The sequence below is a fragment of the Furipterus horrens genome, unplaced genomic scaffold (assembly GCF_987537825.1).
Source record: "Furipterus horrens unplaced genomic scaffold, mFurHor1.1.pri manual_scaffold_1, whole genome shotgun sequence".
NCBI lineage: Eukaryota > Metazoa > Chordata > Mammalia > Chiroptera > Furipteridae > Furipterus > Furipterus horrens.
In genome coordinates, this window is record NW_028327171.1 from 212,165,456 (window position 1) to 212,187,936 (window position 22,481).

The 22,481-nt window shown below is 37.6% G+C and overlaps 1 protein-coding gene across 1 annotated transcript in view; it reads right to left on the reverse strand.

The window, feature by feature from the left end:
- Positions 1 to 22,481, reverse strand: part of TRIP12 (thyroid hormone receptor interactor 12) — a 125,042-nt gene that overhangs the window by 60,268 nt on the left and 42,293 nt on the right. The window contains exons 3-6 of the mRNA XM_090284905.1: positions 20,180 to 20,302; positions 18,698 to 19,353; positions 18,551 to 18,610; positions 3,710 to 3,815 (exon numbers count right to left, since the gene is read on the reverse strand). Coding sequence (XP_090141031.1) covers positions 3,710 to 3,815; positions 18,551 to 18,610; positions 18,698 to 19,353; positions 20,180 to 20,302 — 945 coding nt within the window. The remainder of the gene's footprint in view (positions 1 to 3,709; positions 3,816 to 18,550; positions 18,611 to 18,697; positions 19,354 to 20,179; positions 20,303 to 22,481) is intronic.

The following is a 22,481-nucleotide window of genomic DNA, read 5'->3' on the forward strand; positions in this document are numbered from 1 at the left end:
AGGAGCACTCCAGGCCGGTAGCGAGAGCCCGTGCACAGAATGACCGTGTATAATTGTGAGTAATTACACGTGCACTAAAAAAGCGATCCTAAGGACAAGGAGGCTGCAGAAAAAGACAAGACACTAGATTACCTGACTTCACATACAACTTAAAATAATTTTTAACCACAGTAAATTCAGTTTATGTCTCAGATTATAAACCTTGCATAAACGGTATTCAAAATTTGGGCCAAAGTAGGACAAAAGCTCTGAAGAACTAAGAAGTATTCTCAAGGGTCCTCGAAAAAGTACAGGCACACTTTAGAGATACTGTGGGTTCAATTCCAGATTTAAAAAAAAAAGCAAATATTGAAAAAAACCAAATCCCATGAATTTTTGGTTTCCCAGTCGATATAAAAGTTATGTTTACACTATACTGCTATTAAGTGTGCGGATGCATTATGTCTAAAAAAACAATGTACATAATCGTAACTTAAAAATACTTCATTGTGAACAGTGAACAGAAGAGATGAGGGCTCTCAGGCATCACCTGGAGCACTTGCATGCTTGAGGGGTTGACAGCAAGCATTTAGAGGCTCTTGTGGTCAAGATGGAGGTGTAGGTAAACATGCTTCGCCTCCTCGTGCAAGGACAGAAAGAATTACAACTAGACCTCAGAACAATTAACACCTAGAACCGTCAGAAAATTGATCTGTATGGAAGTCCGACAACCTAGGATTTAAAGAAGCCACATACATCCAGAGAGGTGCCTTTTCTACAATAGGCTACGCTACTAAGATGGAGACTCAAAGCAGCTCCACCTAATGCACAGAAACAAACACAGGGAGGCTGCCAAATTGAGAAGACAAAGAAATATGGCCCAGATGAAAGAATAGAACAAAACCCCAGAAAAAGAACAAAGCAAAACAGAGATAGCCAACCTGCCAGATGCAGAGTTCAAAAAACTGCTGACCAGGATACTTAGAGAACTCACTGAGTACAATAAAAGCATGAGGGAAGAAATGAAGGTTACACTAAATGAAATAAAGAAAAATTCACAGGGAACCAACAATGGAGGAAGCCGGAATTCAAATCAACAATTTGGAACATAAGGAAGAAATAAGCATTTGACCAAAATAGCAAGAAGAAAAAGAATTTAAAGAAGAAAAACAAAAAACAAGGATAGTATAAGGAGCCTCAGGGACATTTCCAAATGTGCCAACATCAAAATCATAGGGATGAGAGAAGGAGAAGAGGATATGCAAGAAATTGAAAAATTATTTGAAAAAAAATTAATGAAAGAAAACTCCCCTAATTTGGTCAAGGAAATAAGACTTACAAGTCCAGGAAGCACAGAGTCCCAAACAAGTTGGAACCAAAGAAGATCATATCAAGACACATTATAAAAAATATGCAGAAGGTTCAAGATAGAGAGAATCTTAAAAGCAGCAAGAGAAAAACAGTTACCTACCAAGAAGTTCCCATAAGACTATCAGCTGATATCTCAAAAGAAACTTTGCGGACAAGAAAGGACTAGTAAGAAGTATTCAAAGTGATGAAAAGCAAGGACCTACCACCAAGACTACTCTATCCAGCAAAGCTATCGTTTATAATGGAAGGACAGATAAAGTGCTTCCCAGACAAGGTAAAACTGAAAGTTTGTAATCACCAAGCCATTATTATATGAAATGTTAAAGGAACTTATTTAAGAAAAAGATCAGAACTATGAACATTAAAATAACAAACTCACAACTACCAACAACTGAATCCAAAACAAACAAACAAACAAAAAACTACTAAGCAAACAACTAGAACAGGAACAGTATCATAGTGATGTAGATCATTAGGAGGGTTATCATCTGACAGGGGGAAGGGAGAAATGGGGGAAAAGTGCAGGAAATAAGAACCCTAACTGGCAGGTACAAAATACACAGGGGGATGTTAACAGTGGTACAGGAAATGGAGAAGCCAAAAGAACTACTGTGCACGACCCATGGACATGAACTAAGGGGCAGAGAGATTGCTGGAGGGAATGGGGGTACCAGACAGAGGGGGGGACAAAGTGGGGGGAAATTGGAACTGTAACAGTATAATCAATAAATGTTTTAAAAAATACTCCGTTGCTAAAAAAAATGCGAGCCACTATCTGAGCCTTCAGCAAGTTGTAATCTTTTTACAACTGGTGGTGCAATCTTTTTACAACCTTCAAACTGTAAAAAACACAGTATCTACAAAGTGCAATGAAGTTAAAAACAGTAGTTCCTCTCTATATCGTGGTTCACTTACCATGGCCTCACTGTATCTCGGGATTTTAAAAAATATTACATTTAATTATTTATCGCGGATTTTTCGCTATATTGTGGGATTTTGCGGTACTATATACGTATGTTAAAGTGACGTAGGTTTAAGAGTGTAGAATGTGTTTAAGAACATAAGTAGTGTTTATAAAAGTGTGCGAGAGGTTAATAAGGGAGTGGGAACGGTTTGTAAGTGTGTGGGAAGGGTTTATAAAGCCTTAAAATATATATAAATACTAAAGTTAAGTGTAAGGTTCCTACTTCACGGATTTTCACCTATCGCGGCAGTTCTAGAACGTAATACCTGAGATAAGTGAGGGATCACTGTACAATAAAGAATACTGTACTGCCAAGAAACCTCCAAAGCAAATAGGTGTACTAACTCCAGATATTTTAAACAAACAATCTAGACAGAACTAGAAAATAAATTTAAAAAGCAGAGATTAAAGTGGTCAGAGTCCTTTTCTCAATGACTTACAGGCAACAAGGCATAGTTTCCTCCCATCTCTCCTGTGCGCACTGCCAACAGCAGCCAAAGCCGATTAAGCCTTTTTACTAACACGAGTGAGACAAGAGAAAAGGCAAACTAACACCATTCTGGCACATTTAGTAGCAAGAACAAACTGCATGGAAATGAAAGAAAAATCCTATGTGCCTGCGAACAGTTAGCAGCATAAGAGGACTTGACCAACTGACGACCAAGCTTGAAAATGTGGGAATGAAACTGCAAGAAAAAAGATTTGTAACATTAACCTAGGATTTCCAATCAGGTAATAAAAGTATGTGAAATATGAGTCAACAATACACAGTATCACATTAAAGGTAGCCGGTTTTCTGAAAGGGGGCTCCCAGTCAGCAACTGGGAGCAACGGAAACCAGAGATGTGAAAGAACACAAACAGAACGCATACTTTTCCTTGCGGGGCAGGTGCGGTAACACAAAATGAAGATTAAGTACATCTCTCCCACTCACCCATTAAACTCAGTAACTGGTGCCAACACGTTTAGAAACTAATTAGACAACATTACAGCCATTAAAACAGGCATCACCTCTGATCCATTCATCACACTCCCTTTAAAAAGAACCTAAAATCTGCCTAGAGATGCTCATCAGAGATTTATCTGGTAGACTGAACTCCAAAAACAACCAAATGTCCAACTATTTGGCAATAATTCTGTAAGAACAATGTAGCAACAACAAAAAAGGTAACGGATAAAAGTGTTACCAAAAAACTAGTATGATTAAAACTTAGCAAAAACATGTAAATAAATGTTGGGGAAGAAATGATAAAAATAATAAGTTATATTAAAATATGCTTCTTTATTCAAGTGAAAATGTTATTAATTTTTAAAAACTTACAAAACTAATGGTTTTGCTGGCCACTGAGCACAGCCGATGAACTAATCATACCCTGGACACACCCGAGGTCTTACCTGGCACTAGCACAGGAGCCCGTGGTCTTTTGGCGTGTGCTCCGCCTCAAACTGGGGAGCTCAGCAGGTGGGGATTCACTGCGCTTCTTGGTGGATCTTCTTAAACCTATACATGTGAGATGCAGAAGTAAAATGTTAAAAAGAAAAGTTATCTTTTAAAAATTACTGAGTTCTTCAGGTCAGCATCCTGGTCTAGAAAGCCCATGGAATCTTGCCACGGCCCCTCTAGCCGTCTGCGAGGTGTCCTTCCAGAGTTTGCCTTTACCGAGCCTGGGCATACTAGGAAGTTATTGTGCTCCGTACGTGGCTTTCCCATTCAAAATAAATCCTCTCATTTTGGCCCAACCTTGCCCATGAATGACAGCCCCTCTTCTCTCAAACCATCCCTTTTTAAGTTCCTTCCACATCTACACTGTTCCACTACTTTTCTCCACTAACTAAAGCCAAGACATTTTTTTTTTGTATATGCTACGTATTTGAGAACTTTACTAAATGCCATTTATCACTTTATGACATTATCTTTACCCTGTCCCGCTTCACCTAGTTTACATATGGTTCATCAATAAGGATGTGAGACTACAAAATGCTTTTCTTTTCTTTACACCACCCTGTCAGCAAGGAATATAAACTTCAACTAAGATTATCAGAGTGTCCAATGTATAGAATACTGTATAATGGGGGAGAAGGGAAGTCAATCAAGTAAACTTTACTTGCTATTCTGGAAGTTAAGGAATACTTTCACAGAGCAACAAATTCTAAAAAGGTATAACATTTAAGTAAAGTTTGTTACTATTTTTTGAACAATGCGGAAGCCATCAGAGCATCCATTTACCCTACCCCACCAATGTTATCATATATGATGATATACTGGGCAGGGTACTCTATCTAAACGAAGGTCTCCAACACCGAATGGCCTGCAAAGTCAACAAGCGTATTTCCATTAGAACTGTAGCATCAACCTAAATAGAGGTTAACTTTTTCAACTAATTATACAATAACAATTCTCCAAATCCCAGGAAGTTTTAATTTTTGACAACTTCACTGAATTTAAAGTGAAGAGATAAAATACTCTTGATTTTGTTAAAAACACCAATAAAAGGCCTGGGAAAGAGGTGGTAAAGAGGATTCTAGATCTTCTTGACCTTTTAGACTCTTAATTTAAAACTTGGGATGGTACTTATACCATATATAATGAAAGCTGTCAAGTGAAAACTAAGCTATTCAAGAACTTCAATGACAAAACAGAAATTATAAAAACAAAATGTATGTTCCGACAGGCATTACCATTTAGAAATCTAAACCATACACCTTTTAGCCCCCCAACCCCCACCCAATGACTTGTGAAAGGTGGTCTACACTCCTGAAACTGGCATAAAGATGAAAGAATAAAACTCTCAGTGGGTCAAGAAGATCAGCCTAAGGTTTAAGTTTATATTTTATTTTTAGGTTAAGTTTTATATAGCATATTGCCAGAATTATTTGATGTGATCACAAATCTATGCCTGATAGCCTATAATATTTTATCTTTGCACAGTCACCTTCACTGGACATGGCATTTAAGCAGATTATAAAGGTAGCTTAATATATTCAGGTATTTAGAATCACTATTTTTTAATGTTTAAAGAATTCAGAAATTACTTTCAATATTTCAGAAAATATTAAGTTAGACCTATCTATCTCAATTGTGTGACTAAGTTGTAAAGGACTAAAAAATGTACAATTTAGAGAGAAAAATATACAAATGCATATTACATTTAAAAACTGCAAAAAACAAAGTGCTTTCATTTATAAAGCACCTTAAAAACCCTTGTATTACTTTCACTGAATTAGCTCATGTAATACTAAAGTGTCTTTATACATACCGTGATACAGTAATGGACATGAGCACAAATTTTTACATCTATTCATCGGCACTCAAAATAAAATACTCAACTTAATGGACTGTGGACTACTGCTCTATTGCTAATTTGAGGTTGACAGTATCCTTTTTAACTAAACCTTTTTCTACATTTCATTACTCATGACCTATTTTATTTTCAACTTTAATGTTTAACTTTCTTTTAAACAAAGTCTTCAATATGATAAAAGATACTCATTTTAAGTGCATGGGTTCAATGAGTTTTGACAAATGTATTCACCCATATAAGCAACACCACAATCAAGACACAGAACATTTCCATTCCTCTAAAAAGTTCCTTCATGCCCCTTGCAGTTAACCTCCCCAACACATCAGGCCCTTGGCAACCAATGATCTGCTATTCTGTTGCTACTGCCTATTCTAAAATTTCATACAAATTAATTACACAGTGTTTTGGAGATAAATTCATGTTGTCGGCTATATAAGTCCATTCCTTTTTACTGTGGAGTGATATGGTATGGGATTTCTCTGAGTATGTGCATGAACTCTATCAATCATTGATGTTAAAGAGAACTGTGCTAAATTTCAGAGAAATAAGGCAGAGAAGAACCAAACAACAGAGTGGTACAAAAAATATTTATAACTGATGTCATAATCATACCACAATGTAAAATGACTGCCAGGCTAACTGACACGGACACCATCTACCCTGATAAGCTAGGAGATAACCCTAAACATTTCATTGTCTCAAAGGTAATCCCACGGTAAACGAACTGCCACATGTAATGAATGCTCTCTAGTGGAAAAGAGGTTTAACCGTTTGTAACATGCCTGAGATCAGGATGACAAACTAGCTTTTACATACTCTGCCCCAAAGGCTAGAACAAGAGAACATGTCACATATTGTTAAAACTGGTAGAAACTTATTAGGACATATAAACAAATCAAGTAAATTCTTTCTTGGAAGAACTATACAAATTCCGAGAAAAAGGAAAGTTGAAGCTGAAACAGTTTGTTAAATCAAGTACTTCCTAGAAAGCATGAATACTTTAACCTTCTTTTCTGGCCATTCAGCAAATTGACGATGCTAGAATACACTATCTTCAAGTTTTAGATGGGCTATGGAATTTTTCAAAAAAGCATTTTCAGGTATAAAGTTGTAATTCTTATTTTTCAGACACAAAAATACTAACTGACTTGCTTAGAGGTGCAAACTATACAATTCCCAAGCTTATTCTGAAGCAGAACAATTTATTACATGTTCAATATATTTCTGGCTAAATGTTAAAAATTTTGCTTTACTGGTTCGTTTAGAAATCTTTAAGCAATATATTTGTATAGCAAAAAAAAGAAGAAGAAAACTTTAAAACTATAAAAAATAGAGTATTTTTGTAGAATTAAAACATGTTTTCTTCATTCTGTTGGTCAAACAAGGAGTATTTTAATAGAAGAGGAAGCATGGTAAGTGTAATCCTACAATCTGCTGAAAACCAATTAGAACACAGGTGCGTGGGAATACACATGATGAATGAACTCTCTCTCTCTCTCTCTCTCTCTCTCTCTCTCTCTCTCTCTCTCTCTCTCTCTCTCTCTCTCGGCTCTGTAATGCAGTAAAACTGTATTTTCATTGTTTATGGTGCCACTCTGAAAAGCAATCATGATATCATTGGTCAGAATAATATATTCTTATCCACAAAGCCTTTATGTAATGAAGTGAGGTATAAAGGTAGACATATTACTTCTATCAAAGCTTCCTGATCTTATTATATTGGTATATGATTACACAAACCTATTCCCACCAATGAACTCCTATAATCTTTATTCCTTTGGACACAGCTGAAACTGGCAGTCAGTAGTCCTTGTAAAGTCCTAACTGATATTTTCTTCTACGATACTTCTTACTCTTTTTTTTCTTTTGACCAAGTATTCCTAAACCCCAAACTGATTTACTCAAAATGCAGGGCTTCATCTTTTAAAAAAAAAAAACGAATCCTTTTGCAAAGTACGACATTTGAAATATAAAGTTAACTAAACCTCTCACATATCTAATTGTAAACTTGGGTTTTAAATATAAACATTTCTTAAAATTCAATGTATTTCAGGCCTTACATATCTTACCTCTGGACCCTTAGTAGTGTAAAAATGGTTAAGATGTTCTTAGGTGTACCTTCTACTTGTCATTGATTTTCCTTTTACACTTGAAATTTTAAAAAGTATTTCTCATTATATTATAAAACTGTGAAATGATTCCAACTTTGTCATTTGCATTAGAAATGAGCACTAGTAACACGATTACCTACTTCACTACAGCGTCACCAAAGGTGAAACAATTCCAATCCTTGGAAAGGTAAGATTTCCACTCTTAATTGTGTTGTTACTTTGAAAGTAGCAATATACAACTGGGCAGTACAGATTCACTGCCATGCTTTTATTCCACTTTTAATTCTCACATGATCTGTTACAGGTATGCTAATCTTTGATAAGGTATTACACATACATCAGACCTATTACAAAGTCTTACAATGAAAATATAGTGCCCTCATGATAAAGTATTAGGAATGCAATAATTAAGTAAACTTTATCGTTTCCTAAAGATCCCTTTTTTCTTCTCCTGTATAAGGAGTCAAAGTAAACATGAATACCAATGTATCTGACAAAGTTGTTTGAAAATCAACCAGAAGGGGAGGAAAACATTGAACTAACACCTTCATTCAGCGAATAATGCCATCCTTCAAATGCATGACTGTTTTCATTCTCCAATTTACATTAATTTTAAAGTCACATTAAAAGATGACCAAGATGACCAAGTAGGTATCTGCTGCATTATGCCCAGCAACCCTTTTCTTTTTTTTAAATTCCCTAAGGAGCTAGCTCCTAGCCCTTCCCCACGTGACAGTGGTGGAACAGTCATTCCCAGTATACTCCTACTATGCGTGGTACTCAAACTGGCCAGACCATTTCGATCATCTCCCATTACAATTCTACAACCACCAGCCCCTCCCTCCTCCACCAATGATTCATTCAAGGGAAGGCAGAGATGTAACACAAGGAGATGTAAGCGGCTTTCTTACAGGCTGATGTATTCTTTGGGAGGATCGTTAAGTCACAAGGCTTGGGACAAATCGGGCCATCTTCATTTGCGCTCCTGGATCTAGCCGAGCCTGAATGGAGCTAGCACATCTCTTGGCTTTACCAGTCATGTGGGCAGATTTCCACTTAATTTTGATTGGCTATCCATCACATATGAACCCAAATCATCTGACTATAAGAAATCCTTAAAATTTTTATTCTAGAGTGGGTGTCAATAAACTTTACACTACAGACCAAATCCAACTGGTTTTTTGTACACCCCCCAAACTAAAAATGGTTTTTACATTTTTAAAAGTGTTATAATGAAAGAGGATGTGCAAAGACTGTATGTGGTCAGTAAAAACTAATATTTACTTCATGGCTCTTTACAAAACATGCCTACTGACCTGGAATTTAAGGAGAGAAAAAAAAAACAGTATAAGCACTCACCTAAATTTTGAAAATTGGTCAAAATTTAAAGGAAAAAAAAAAAAACTTAAAAAAATCCATTTATGTTTTAAAAAGAAAATATAATACCTGAGCTTTAAGTATTAATTTTTCTAGACTATTAAGTACCTTAATTTTTACTTATACTTTTTGTCATATTCCTACAGACAATAAATGGGAATAGGAAAACCAATACAAACAAGGTACACAAACCAATACCTTAAACAAGGGTAAATATCCAGAAAAATCACTACAATTCAATTACATATACAGGTGTCAATGGGTGACTGTGATTGACCTTTCCCAATTTTTTATAAAATAAAAAGTGGTAACAATTATATTAAGTATCTATTTATTTACATGTCAAATCTATTTCAAAGGGTTTTCAGAAACACTCCTTTTTCCTTCATAAAAGGAAGAAAAGAGCACCAAATAACATGACTATTAGCAGACATGAGGAGTTCAATTTAAAACCATTTAATAGGGTCATTTTGCTTCTGGAAAAATTGGACGTAATAAAGAGAATTAATTAACAATGGGTATATTCTCAATAACTAGCTCCTGATTCCTTCAGCCAGCGCAGAATCATAAAAACCTGGTATACTTTGGTATTGTTGTGTGTCTACTTTCAAGTGTATTCATCTTTATTAACAGCTACTTCACTAAAATAAATTCAAAAAATGAAAAGTAACCTATCACATATTATAAAGGGTTCATAGATGTTTATTTAAAATCACTCAGTAGCAATAAAAGAGAAAGTTTGAAGATGACAGTGAGCTAAAGCCCAAATTCTTATTTCTTAGCACACAGCACTCTCACACACAGTTGGCGATACGAATTTAAAACATCAGAAATGTGCAGAGATAAATGCTGGTGAAGACAGAGGCGTAGGCAGACACCCTTTGCCGCCTCGCACAACCATAAGAAGGATCACAACCAATCTCAAAATAAAAAACCTCCAGAACCACCAGAAAATTAAACTGTATGGAAGCCCAACAACTAAGAATTTAAAGAAGAAATATTCATGCAGGCAGGTAGAAAGAGTGGAGCTGGATGGAGAGGACCAGGTGTGGCAACGGCAGAAGAACAGCTGGTACTACATTCATGTGTGGCAGATAAAAGCCCGTAGGGACATGTGGGGACCGATTCCAAACCCAGGCTAGGCCACACAGCCCAGGGTTTCGGCACCTGGAAAATAAAGCCTCATAGCTTCTGGCTGTGGAAACCAGTGGGGCTTGGGGCGGTAAAAAAAAACTGCCTGTTTCTCAGAAGGGTCGGTTTAGAGGGTCCCACGGTTCTAGAATGTACGCAAGCCCACCCACTCTGGGAACCACTACCAAGGCATCAGCTAGAGGGGTGCCAGTCACATGCAGAAAGTAGGTGAGTGACTGGAAAAGGGGCGAGTGCTAAGCAAGTAGCATTGTTCCCTTCTTGACCCCTTACCCACATACAACACCACAGAAGTGAAATGGGTCACCTCGCACTGATGAATACCTAAGGCCCCTTACAACATAACAGGTGCACCCGGACAGGAAGTCAAAGAAGCTCTACCTAATGCACAGAAACAAACACAGGGAGGCTGCCAAATTGAGGAGACAAAGAAATATGGCCCAAGTAGAAGAACAGATCCAAACTCCAGAAAAAGATCTAAGCAAAACAGAGACAGCCAACCTATCAGATGCAGAGTTCAAAACACTGGCGAGAAGGATGCTCAGAGAACTCACTGAGTACAGCAAACACATAAGGGAAGAAATGAAGGCTACAGTATATGAAATAAAGAAAAATCCACATGGAACCAATAGTGAAGAGAAGGAAGCCCGGGTTCAAATCAATGAATTGGAACATAAGGAAGAAATAAACAGTCAGCAGGCCAGAATGAAGAAATGAAGAAACAAGAATTCAAAAAAACAAGGAGAGAATAAGACGACTCTGGGGCATCTCCAAAGTGCCAACATCTTAATCATAGTGATGCCAGAAGGAGACAAGAGCAAGAAATTAAAAGCTTATTTGAAAAAATGTAAAAAAAATCCCCTAATTTGAAGAAGGAAATAGACATACAAGTCCAGGAAGCACAGAGAATCCAAAACAAGCTAGACCCAAAGAGGACCACACCAAGACACTTCATAATTAAAACGCCAAAGGTTAAAGATAAAGAGAGAATTTTAAAAGCAGCAAGAGAAAAGCAGAGTTACCTACAAAGGAGTTCCCATAAGACTGTCAGCTGATTTCTCAAAAGAAACTTTGCAGGCAAGAAATAAAGGACTGGCAAGAAGATTTCAAAGTGATGAAAACCAACAACCTCCAGCAAAGCTATCATTTAGGATGGAAGGGCAGATGAAGTGCTTCCCAGACAAGGGAAAGCTGAAGGAGCTCATCATCACCAGGCCATTACTACACAAAAGGTTAAAGGGTCTTATTCAAGAAAAAGAAGATCAAAACTCTGAACAGTGAAATGACAACAAACTCACAACTACCAACAACTGAATCTTAAAACAAAACAAAATTAAGCAAACAACTGAAACAGAAGCAAAATCACAGATATGGAGATCATAAGGAGAGTTATCAGGGAGGAGGAGGAAGGTGGGAATGGGGGGAAAGGTACCAGGATTAAGAAGTGTAATTGGCAGGTACAAAATAGACAGGAGGATGTTAAGAACAGTAAAGGAAATGGAGAAGCCAGAGGACTTATATGTACAACGCACAGACATGAACTAAGGGGGGGGGATTGCTGGAGGAAAGCGGGGATACTGAGTGGAGGGGGACAGAGGGGAAAAAAATGAGACAACACTGATAGCATAATCAATAAAATATACTTAAAAAAGAAAATGTGCAAAAACATTCACCTAATCATTATTATTTTTGAAAATTAGAAACTGGAAAAGAGCTAAATCTCTAATAATAAGAAATGGCTAAATAAACATCAGTATGATGATAAAAACTGTAGGAACACAGTGTTAATGAGAATATGAATAAATTAACATTTTTACACTGCTATTGGGAATGTGAATTCATGTAGAGCAGTCCCTCTCTATATCGCGATTCACTTATCGCGGCCCCACTGTATCGTGGGATTTTTTAATATATTTAATTATATATCATGGACTTTTCGCTATATCACGGGATTTTACAGTACTGTGTACGTATGTTGTTAAAGTTACATAGGTTTAAGAGTGTAGAATATGTTTAAGAACATAAGTAGTGCTTATAAAAGTGTGGAAAAGGTTAATAAGGGAGTGGGAAAGGTTAAGGAGGGACTGGGAATGGTTTATAAGTGTGTGGGAAGGGTTTATAAAGCCTTAAAATATAAATACTAAAATAAATGTAAGGTTTCTACTTCGTGGATTTTCACCTATCTCGAGAGGGTCTAGAATATAATACCCACGGTAAGTGAAGGAATACTGTATTTCTAGGGGCAACTTAAAATATACAAAAATATTTATAAACACTGACCAAACAAGGAAATGATGATGTATATTACAAAGCTATGGTCAATTTAAAAATTTAGAAGAATATAAATGCCCATTAGTTGGGAATGGGATAAATTAAGGTACATCCATGCATAACCATTAAAAATGATATAACTTTTAGTTGTTTTTTTAAAGGAAAAACATCTATTAATAAAAACTTAGGCAGATAAAGCACTTTGGTTTCTTCATATCCAGAACATGGATACCACTGAATTCTATCACCATGAGGATGAAACTTAAAGTGTCTAGTATAGAGCCTGGCTTATAACAGAGCCATAAAAACCAATGCCTACTGTCACAAAGAACAAGCTACTTCTGAAAAAGTATGTGTATGTACACAGAAGAGTGCCTGCCTTCTGCGTAAAGACACAAGACTGAACATAAGCATTCACTTCTGTCCTCTCACAAAACTCCACTAAAACAGCATTAAAAGAATCTGAAGCATAAATCTACCCGGATGGGAAGAGACCACCATCACAACGTAATTTTTGAAGATGAAAACCAGAAATTCCAGTGTAAATGCTCTGGGAAGCCCAGAGACCTGCAGGCGGAAAACTGAGACAAACTACCGAGTAGAAGGACACTCAGGGCCTCACAAAGGCTCAGGGACTGATGGTGCCCGGGGCCTCTGGACAGACTTTGTAGCTAACACTGGGGGCTGGGTCACAGGCTGTGCAGGAAGCAGTCAGGTCCCCAGGCCCCTCCTCTCTTGCACAGCTGCACAGCTGTGTAACTGTCCTTCTCCCGGGGGAGCAAAGCCCAAGACCTTTGTCCCTCAGGAAGGCGCACCACACCACAAGTGACGGAGGGAGCAGTACAAACAGCGCAAGAAACGGCCCACGGCCCCTCCCCTGGTCTCTTCCCTGACTCGGCCCCCAGAACTCCAGCAGTGCGGCCTTCATCTCCAGGCGAGAGCCTGCGAGAGTCTCCCTGTGCAAGGCAGAGATTTCATAATGAACAGGCCAAGGAGAAATTACCTTTCCAGAATTTGGCATCTGCCTGGTTCTTATCTTGTCCTAATAATTAATAATGGCCACAGGCTGCATGCAAGTCACCAGAAGAGTTTGAAATTCAAGCTGGAAATAAGCTGGTAACTACTGCTATGTTATTAATAATGTGCACATGATATTCACTTTAAATAATGGAGAGAAACTAGATCTACAAATAAACACATCAGATTGGAAATATAATACCTTTAAATTTTTCTGTAAAAAAAAAAAAACCTCCATAATTACCCCAATTTTGATCACAAACTGTTTCTTATATTTCTATGCCATCCATCATCACCTTCTACTATTCAGACATAACACTTTGCAAGTCAAATTATTTCAAAATTAGCTTTACTTAAAAAGAAAACAGATTAGCAAAACATATTCTGAAGCCAGGAGAATTATGAAAATATTGTTAAATAGTATATTTAAAACATTATAAAACATTTCTAAAAATCATTTGTATCATTACATTGCCCCATTGGTTTTACATTTATGCTATGTTAAGTTTTTAAGAATGTCTGCTTATGTTAAACAACACATAACAAGAATAATTTCCTAATGCACATTAAAAAATGGTCACATCACTATCCTTTCTGGGCTATTACCTCAATACTTCTACCAATTGATACCGGATGACCTTTGTCCCAAAGTTATTTTGATCGGCTGCAGCTGGCAACCCACAGGCTTCAGGAAGCCCATCACAAAAGTAGCTGTCTCGCTAGTTCTCCCGCCAGCCCTAGCTCCTCCCCAAGAGGGGGTTCACCAGCCTATTAATGTTGCTGAAACGGCACACTGGGAAAGGTCTTCCTACGTAAGTATCTTGAGTAAATGTATTATACCTTCCCCAAAGTGTGTTCCACAGACCACTGCTCTCCCCCCAAGGTAATATAAGTGATCGAATTTATAAAATACTGAGTTAAGCAGAAGTTACTGTTAGATTTCTCACACTTTCTTATGCTAATGCATAACCTGAATCTCCTTGAGTGATATCTGACCACAGGGAAATGGGTTTCCAAGGCATCTTATAAGTATTGTTATTCTTACAATTTGGAAAAAATCTGCTATACCATAAAGCTTTACTGACCAATCATATTTTAGAATGAAATTTACCTGGGGAAATTTATCAAATTCTAATTTAACAGGTTCACAAATTCTTAAAAGTTGTAGAAAACAATCTACCCAATTTGGGTTGCTTTCTATATCACGAAGTGCAGGTCCATTCTACTTGTCAGGTAATTTACAGATGCTATTTCTCCCTGAGATATACTAATCAGAAATCTGGCCCTGGCTGGTTTGGCTCAGTGGACTGAGCACCAGCCGGCAAGCAGAAAGGTCGTCGCTGGTTCAACTCCCGTCAGAGCACATGCCTGGGTCGCAGGCCAGGTTATCAGTTGGGAGCATGCTAGAGGCAAGCGATTGCTTCTCTCGGGTATCGATGTTTCTCCCTTTCTCTCTCCCTCTTATTGCCCTCTCTCTAAAATTCTTTAAAAAAAAAAACAAAAAAAACCTCTCTCTCAACTTCTAACCACTGAATCTAATTCTGTGCCCTGAGTTAATATTTTAAAAAACAATCCTGGATGCATACAAAAGCCCTTCAAATACATGGCAACAATTTTCAATGCACTATTCATTAGTGTTTATACTTTAATCTTACAAAACTTTTCACATACATTCTTTTATTTATGCTTCGCAGAATGTATATTACCATTTTGCAAATAAGATCAGGGATTAGGTTGTCAATGATTTGCCCAAACTCACAAAACTATGAGGTAACAGAACTTCAAATCAGGATATTCTAAGTATAAGGATAGAGACATTTTACACTGATAAACGGCTAGCATTTAAAAATCCTTCATTCTCACAACACAGCTCTGAATGTTCTCTCTTAAGATACTGAAATTCAGCTTGCACCCTAAATTTAATGATGCAGCTTATACACTAAGCACTATGCTAAGTCTCCTCACATATTTATTTATTCCTCAAATAACTATTATGCCGATTTTACAATGAAAAGGTTACAAATTTTCCCAGAGTCACCAGGTGATAAAATGGCAGAACTAGGGTTTCAATCCAGGATTTTTAGCTCTGTATTAAGAGTTCTCTCTCCCCAAAATACCATTACTTCAAACCTAGAGATTCATTCCCCTAAGATACCACACTTTGCCCCTATATTCTTAAATAAAATGACCAAGTACCGCCAATTCTCTTGCAGTACTGCTTCTTACAGTTTATAAACTTCCCTGAAGTGACACATTACATCATGCCTAAAATTCACCCTACCCACCTGAGTTCAGGAGAACTCCCTAGACTTAGCTCACCTAATCTATTCCATTCACTGATCCTATTCTGATGACCTGGGGTTTAAGGCTTGGCTCAATCACTTTCCGGTTCTGCGACCTTGGATAGATAACCTGACCAGTGACCCTGACTTTCCTCACCTGTAAGATAGGAATGATAGTACCTGCCATACAGGGTGGATGAGGGGTAAGTGAGATGATTCATGTAAAGTATTTACAAGTTGTCAGGTACCTGCAAGCACACTGAATATTTCCTATTATTTTGTATAGGGATGTTTTTCACTTATTTGAAAAGATGCGAAGATGCAGTGAATGGAATGATACGAGTCCCTGGTTCACCCAATATTCGTCCCTAAAGATGAATCAATACCAGTAAAGAAAAATCAGACAAAATCTTGTCTCCTCTGGGGTCTTAACATCTCTCAGTGAATCAAAGACGCTGGCAACAGTACAACACAGAGAACAAACGAGAGTAAAAAGTAAGTGGCACAGCAAAGAAATAACAGCTTCAAAATCACACATCCCTCCACCTTCCACCCCAACGGCCACTTGTAAGATTTAGTAACTCAGGCCTAAGTTTTCTTAATAACTATCCCCAAGCACCATGTTTTTAAATTAATCATGACCACATACGTAAGATACCTGGCACTTATTAGATACTAAACAAATACTGGTTCCCTTCTCTTATTTCAACAACTTCAGACTATAATTAGAGCTTAAAAATAGAACAGTGGCAGTGAAAATGCAAAAGCTTTATTCGTGACCACAGCACACACACGGCCTTTAAACTGCTGAGTCAGCTCGCGACCTGGGTGCAGTGACGCTAAGACGCCATCTAGACTGGTGTTGTGACGGCGGCAACACTCTCTGCCTCCTGATCGAAAGCAACTTCACAATCAAGGAAAACCCACTGCTGGCCGCTGGCAGTGTCGCGCTTCCTTTTAAACATCACGTAAGCGAGTTCTCGCTAAATGAAGAGAGAGCAGGTCCCGGAGAAGAGCGGAGGAAGCGGCGGCCAGGAACAGGCTGCCCTCTCACCGGGCCTGGCCCTCCGAGGAGGGAGCTGGAAAGGCGAGCTCTGCAGGTGAGGCGGACGAGGGGGCAGAAGGGCGAGGCGCGGCCCCACGCCCCGTGCTGCCAGCTCGGGCTGGCCTGGTGCCTGCGGAGACCGCACAGCTGCGGCAGGGGTGACACACGCACAGGGACATGGACGCGTCCGCACACACGTGCTAACACGGATGCATACACGCTTCTACTTCACTTAAAAGCAGAGAGGGGAAAAGGTATAAAAGCAAAGACAGGTCTATCTGTAACTGTCCAAAAAAACCTTGGCAGGCTCAATGGACAGCTGCTCCCACTTTCTAACCGGCTTTCTGCTTCCTTCTGACTTCAAGGTGCCAATCTTGATCTTCATCCAAAGCCTGTACCTTCAAATTCAAAAGGTTTTATACAGCTGCACTACATATTTAAAACACCAAAAAGCACAAAATTCTACAATCTGAGAGTAAAAGATGTTACTGTCCCAACAGCCCTATGATAAGGTGAAACACAAAATTTTATTTAGTGTAAAAGTTAGCTAATAATGGATCAACTGAGAGTAGTTACAGACTGCAGGTTCCAACTAGAGAGCTAACTTTTCGCTACAATTCAACAGCAGGCTAGGCTGGTGCAGTGTCAACTACACTTTGAGAAAAGCACTGCTACACACTAAGTTTCCTAACAGCCAAGGAAAAGTTGTAACCCTGTCAAAATGTGGATCTGAAAGTTTTTATGAGGGCTCAAAAGGAGAAAAGATGGTCAAAATCCAGCTTCCAGTTAAATATTACAAAAATTAAATGTTTAAAAATTGTAGATAAGCACTGTGTTATTCTATCTGTTCTCTTTAGATTTCTCAAAATAGTAAAAAGAAAAAGCACTTCGGCATGTTAGTAACTGCGTGACTGAAGATGTTCAACGCGTCTCATGAAACGCACACCGACCTCCTAAAGGCTTCTGGGAAAAAAGAGGAAGGCTGTACATGAGGATCCCTTTCTCCCATCTGGTGTGACCTTTACTTCAATATACCATTCTCAAACATCAGCGCTTTCTACTCCACTGTAAGTTTCAAGAGGGCAATATTCTCTCCATTTACCTAGGACCCAGAGCCTCAGCGCCGAAACGTAAGTAGCATGTCTATCTTTAGACTAAACTGCTTAAAGACCATAAAATACTATAATACATGTGAATAAGGTTTAATTAAATGGGAATACAGTTATTCTAATAACTGAGTATTCCCGTACATCAAGAATATACAATACCAAAACAACAAAAACCCACATTTGACCTCTAATCCTGGTCGAGAGTAGCTTCTAACTAGAATAATTCTGTATTTGGTTATAGAAGAAAATCCAACTTGATGTCTCAAACCTGGTATGAGGAAACAAGTAGCAGATGCTGCAAAGATAAAGGAAAATACAGACACTAAAACATGATGGTTTATTGCTAAGAAGTCAGCATTCCTTATTTGTGTCCATAAGCCAAATGTGGTATTAATTATTATGTGCTACTGTATAAAGGTACAGTAATAAATCTAAGGCTGCCTCAAACTGAAAACAAATAAAACCAAACCTGACTACCTCACCTCGAAAGCATGATCACTTTGACAAACCAAGAGGAATTTTATTAAAAAAAAAAAAAAAAAAAAAAAAAAGCGGATCTTTCCGGGAACTTACTTGCTAATTTGGCCTGTAATCCAGAAGGTCCAGGTTTTGATGTCTCTGACTTAGAAGACCCTGGAAGAGACAGTTTTGTTTTAGGAAGGCTAACTTTAGGGCTGAAACGAGCAGCCCAATCAAATTTTGAAGAGCCACCAGTTTTACTCTGTTCCTTCTCCCTGCTACTTCGTCTGGGACTGGGGCTGGACGCCGAACGGGAACGCCTGGCCTTGCTCTGGTCCTTTCCTTGCTTTACCCTGGCACCTGGAGGAACAGTGGTGGAGGCGGACGCTACAGCAGACGACGAGGAGGAGGTGGAGGCAGCAGAAGAAGAATCAGTGATGGTGCTACACCCAGCTTTGGCTGAGGCGGCTGATTTTGAAGCCAGCTTGGTAGGTTTTGCAGGTCTCTCTTCGGCACCAGCTGACTCAGACACAGAACCGCTCTTTACACAAGAACTCTCCGTCCTCTTTCTTTTCTGACTCCGGGAACTACCAGCGGCCCCACTCTTTCTGGTATGGGCCTTGCTCGTGGATGGCGACTGTGTGGGCTTCAGTTCCTGCTCCTGGTCTAAGTGTCTCTTCTTCGACTTACTGTGCGGCTTATTTGTTTCTGCGGGAGATTCAGTATGCTGAAGTGCTTTGGGTTTTTTTGCAGAGCTAGGAGAATTGGTCCTGTTGGAGTCGGGACTAGCACTGCGTTTCACTCCTCGAGAATTGTCTTTCTTAGGCACCTGCCCCGTTTTCTGCCTTTCTGAAGTATTGGCTCTCTCTGGGTCCTCTGGTTGTGGAACTATGACAGCAGATGATGAACTGCAGCTTCTAAGAGGTTAGATAAGAAAAGCGTTAATATCAGCCTGCCATCATTAAACCTGCTATGTAATATTAACTTCTCAAATCTGTGGAACTAATGCTTAAAAAATACATATATATAAAAGTTTTCCTGATAAGTCCAATAATAAACATAGTTTTTGGAATGGTTCAAAATTGAAAAAAAATTTTTTAAGCGAGTGTGACTTTGAATTGTAAAAAGTATTGAAGGACCAGGTTGGTTCTTTAGCCCAAAGATCGGGCTTATTCTTTGACCCAAAGGTTACTGACACTAAGACAGCTGATCACAAAACAAGAACGAAGATTACAAGAAAAACAATGCTTTTTCAGAACCAATTGAAATTAGATGGTGATGCTGTTTGCAAACACAACTTCAAGCTTAAAATAAACAAGCATTAAATTATATACTTTCAAAGTGAAGGTTAGACATTTTTGTATTTTAGTGTCATTAAGTCTTTAGTTACATTCCTTTCCAAAGATTCCTATCAATTAGATCTTAAAAAGCACTGACCTAGGGCTCTGGCAACTAAAAACCAAGGAAAATGGCAAAATGGCATTTCAGAAGCCTAGAATGATTTATTAAGAAAAAGGGAGAACCTCATAACTATCTAAGCAAGAAAATAAATGCACTGTCTAGGGCACATTCCATCAGCATCACTGCAAAGTTAATGAACTATCTATTATTGCAAAAGTTACACTCGGAGAACAATGAAAACGTATCATAACATTGTGGGATACTGGTAAGTTTTAATATTATGCAATGATTCATATGAAAATAACTCTGCCTTGTAAATGTATAAGCAATGTGAAGATTTACCTTTTAGAAAGGTGTCCCCTTGACAGCTCAGTAGTATTAGACTGCACTTTGGGTGCCTTAGAATTAGATTTCCTACTCTCAGGAGGGCTATATGCCTTAGGTTTTGCCTGCCCTAAATGTGACCTGTCAGCAGAAAATCAAAACAGAAATCTATCAGGAAAATGAGATGCAAATACAATACTGAAAGTGAAATTTTTCATTAAAAAAAAAAAAAAAAATCCTCCCAATTCTTCATTATTGACCCTACCCTTTCCCAAAATATTTCTATTATTAAATTATTATTCTATCAAATAATCTGGCAAAAGAAAGTGCCTGTTAGAACCAACTCCCTGAATATACCCAGGCGTTGTTTTATTACCAGTTGTCACAATTTCATAGCAATATTGTAATTGTTTAGCCAATAATAAATTTTTCAGCAACTTTATTGTAGACATTCAAATAAGTTCAATTTTTGCAAAAAGCAAATGTGATTTTTACATCTAAATACTACTTTTAATAGACAATGTGACTATAATAGCTCAAAAGGTTTATAAAAATGGCAACTTGTGGTCCCTACAACGACACTGATGTCCACTTTGTACAGATTAGAACAGTAAATGCAGAAGTAGGAGAAATCAATTCTCAAGCTGATTTTACACAGAAAATCATTAGAAGCACTAAAGAGTAAATAAACTTACATGAAATCAATACTGACAGTTTCTAAGAATTTAAAGCACTAATCAATAGGAAGTAAACCCAAAACCAAGTCCTAGAAAGAAATAGAAATTTACAACGAAATATTCCAAATACATTCAAAAGATTCCATCATTGATACATGGTTGGGTTGTACAGGATGGGGCAAAAGAAGGTTTACAGTTGTGAGTATTCAAAACATTTATTCTCATGTTAAATCATTGTCCTTTTTTCCATACAAACAACTGTAAAGCTACTTGTGCCCCACCCCGCACTGATAATAAATCAAATCCTTGCGTCAGCATTGTTCTAAGAGCAAGTTTGAAGGACATAGTGTTTTCAGTTGTTACAGATTTTTTAATTCTGGCAATAGTTACATGAGATTTATAAAAGCAAAGGAAGCATGCATTAATATATATTAAGAAAAGCTGGTGTTACAGAGGTGAGATATTAATGTAACAGATGCAATTTATGTAATTCACAGCCCACATCCATGTAAATAACATAAAGAGCATATTCTAATGAGAATAACAAAGTTTCATAAATACCAAAACTGTTTATTTCGTTTAAAAAAATTTGGTAAAGCTTTCATTCTAAAGAGATCTCAAAGTAGCTCAGAAACCAGTCACTGACAACCTCACACAAAAATTCTAATTGAATATGTAAAGATACCATACAATTCTTGTTTTTAACATATACAAGTTCCATTGTTTCTTCAAAAAGATTAAGATCTAAGGCTTCTCATCTGAGTATCTACTTTTTTCATTTTTTCAAGAAGAATTCAATACTGGATTTCTGAAAGGAGGTATGAAATTAGCTCCTCAATGAAAAGAGATATTTCTTAGATCCATAAAATCATTTCCACTCTTAGGATTCTAATCTATGAAAAACAGTAACACATCAACTACTAAAAAGCTCTAGTTTAGTCTTTCAAGTGTCTTAGTCTTAAGTAATGAATTCTTTTTTCTCAAGGTATGTATGTTCTCTGGGTGTAGCCAAACTGAACCCTGTAAAGTTTTTATACATCATGATTTAGTTTTTACTTTTTCTAGATATTACTCCACTGTAAATTGAAATTTTGCTTTGTCCCATGAGTTTCTTATTAGACATTTAATTTCTAGAAATTGCTTTTGTTTTTATTACATTTCTAGTAACAAACCTCAGAGTTCTACTTTTTATTTTTTTAAAGAAATTGAGAAAGTTTTCAAATCATTAATAGCTTTTTTTTTTTTAAAGAAAGATATAATGTTTTGTTTTCAGAGTATACAACATAATATCTATGGAACAGTATTTATAAATTATTCAGGTCCTTCACGTCCTTTTTAAAATTTTTAAAGATTTTATTTTTTGAGAGAGAGGGAAAGGGAAAGAGAAAGAGAGTGAGAAACATCGATCGGCTGCCTCTCTCACACCCCGAACCTGGGACCTGGCCCACAACCCAGGCCTGTGCCCTGACCAGGAATCAAACCAGCGACCTTTCGGTTCACAGGCTGGCACTCAGTCCACTGAGCCACACCAGCCAGGGATGGTTTTTCATAAAGTTTGCTATAGATCAATTTAATTTAAAATCACAATTTCCACTTCAATTATAAAATTTAAAATATTCCTTAACATATTTTTATTATAATTT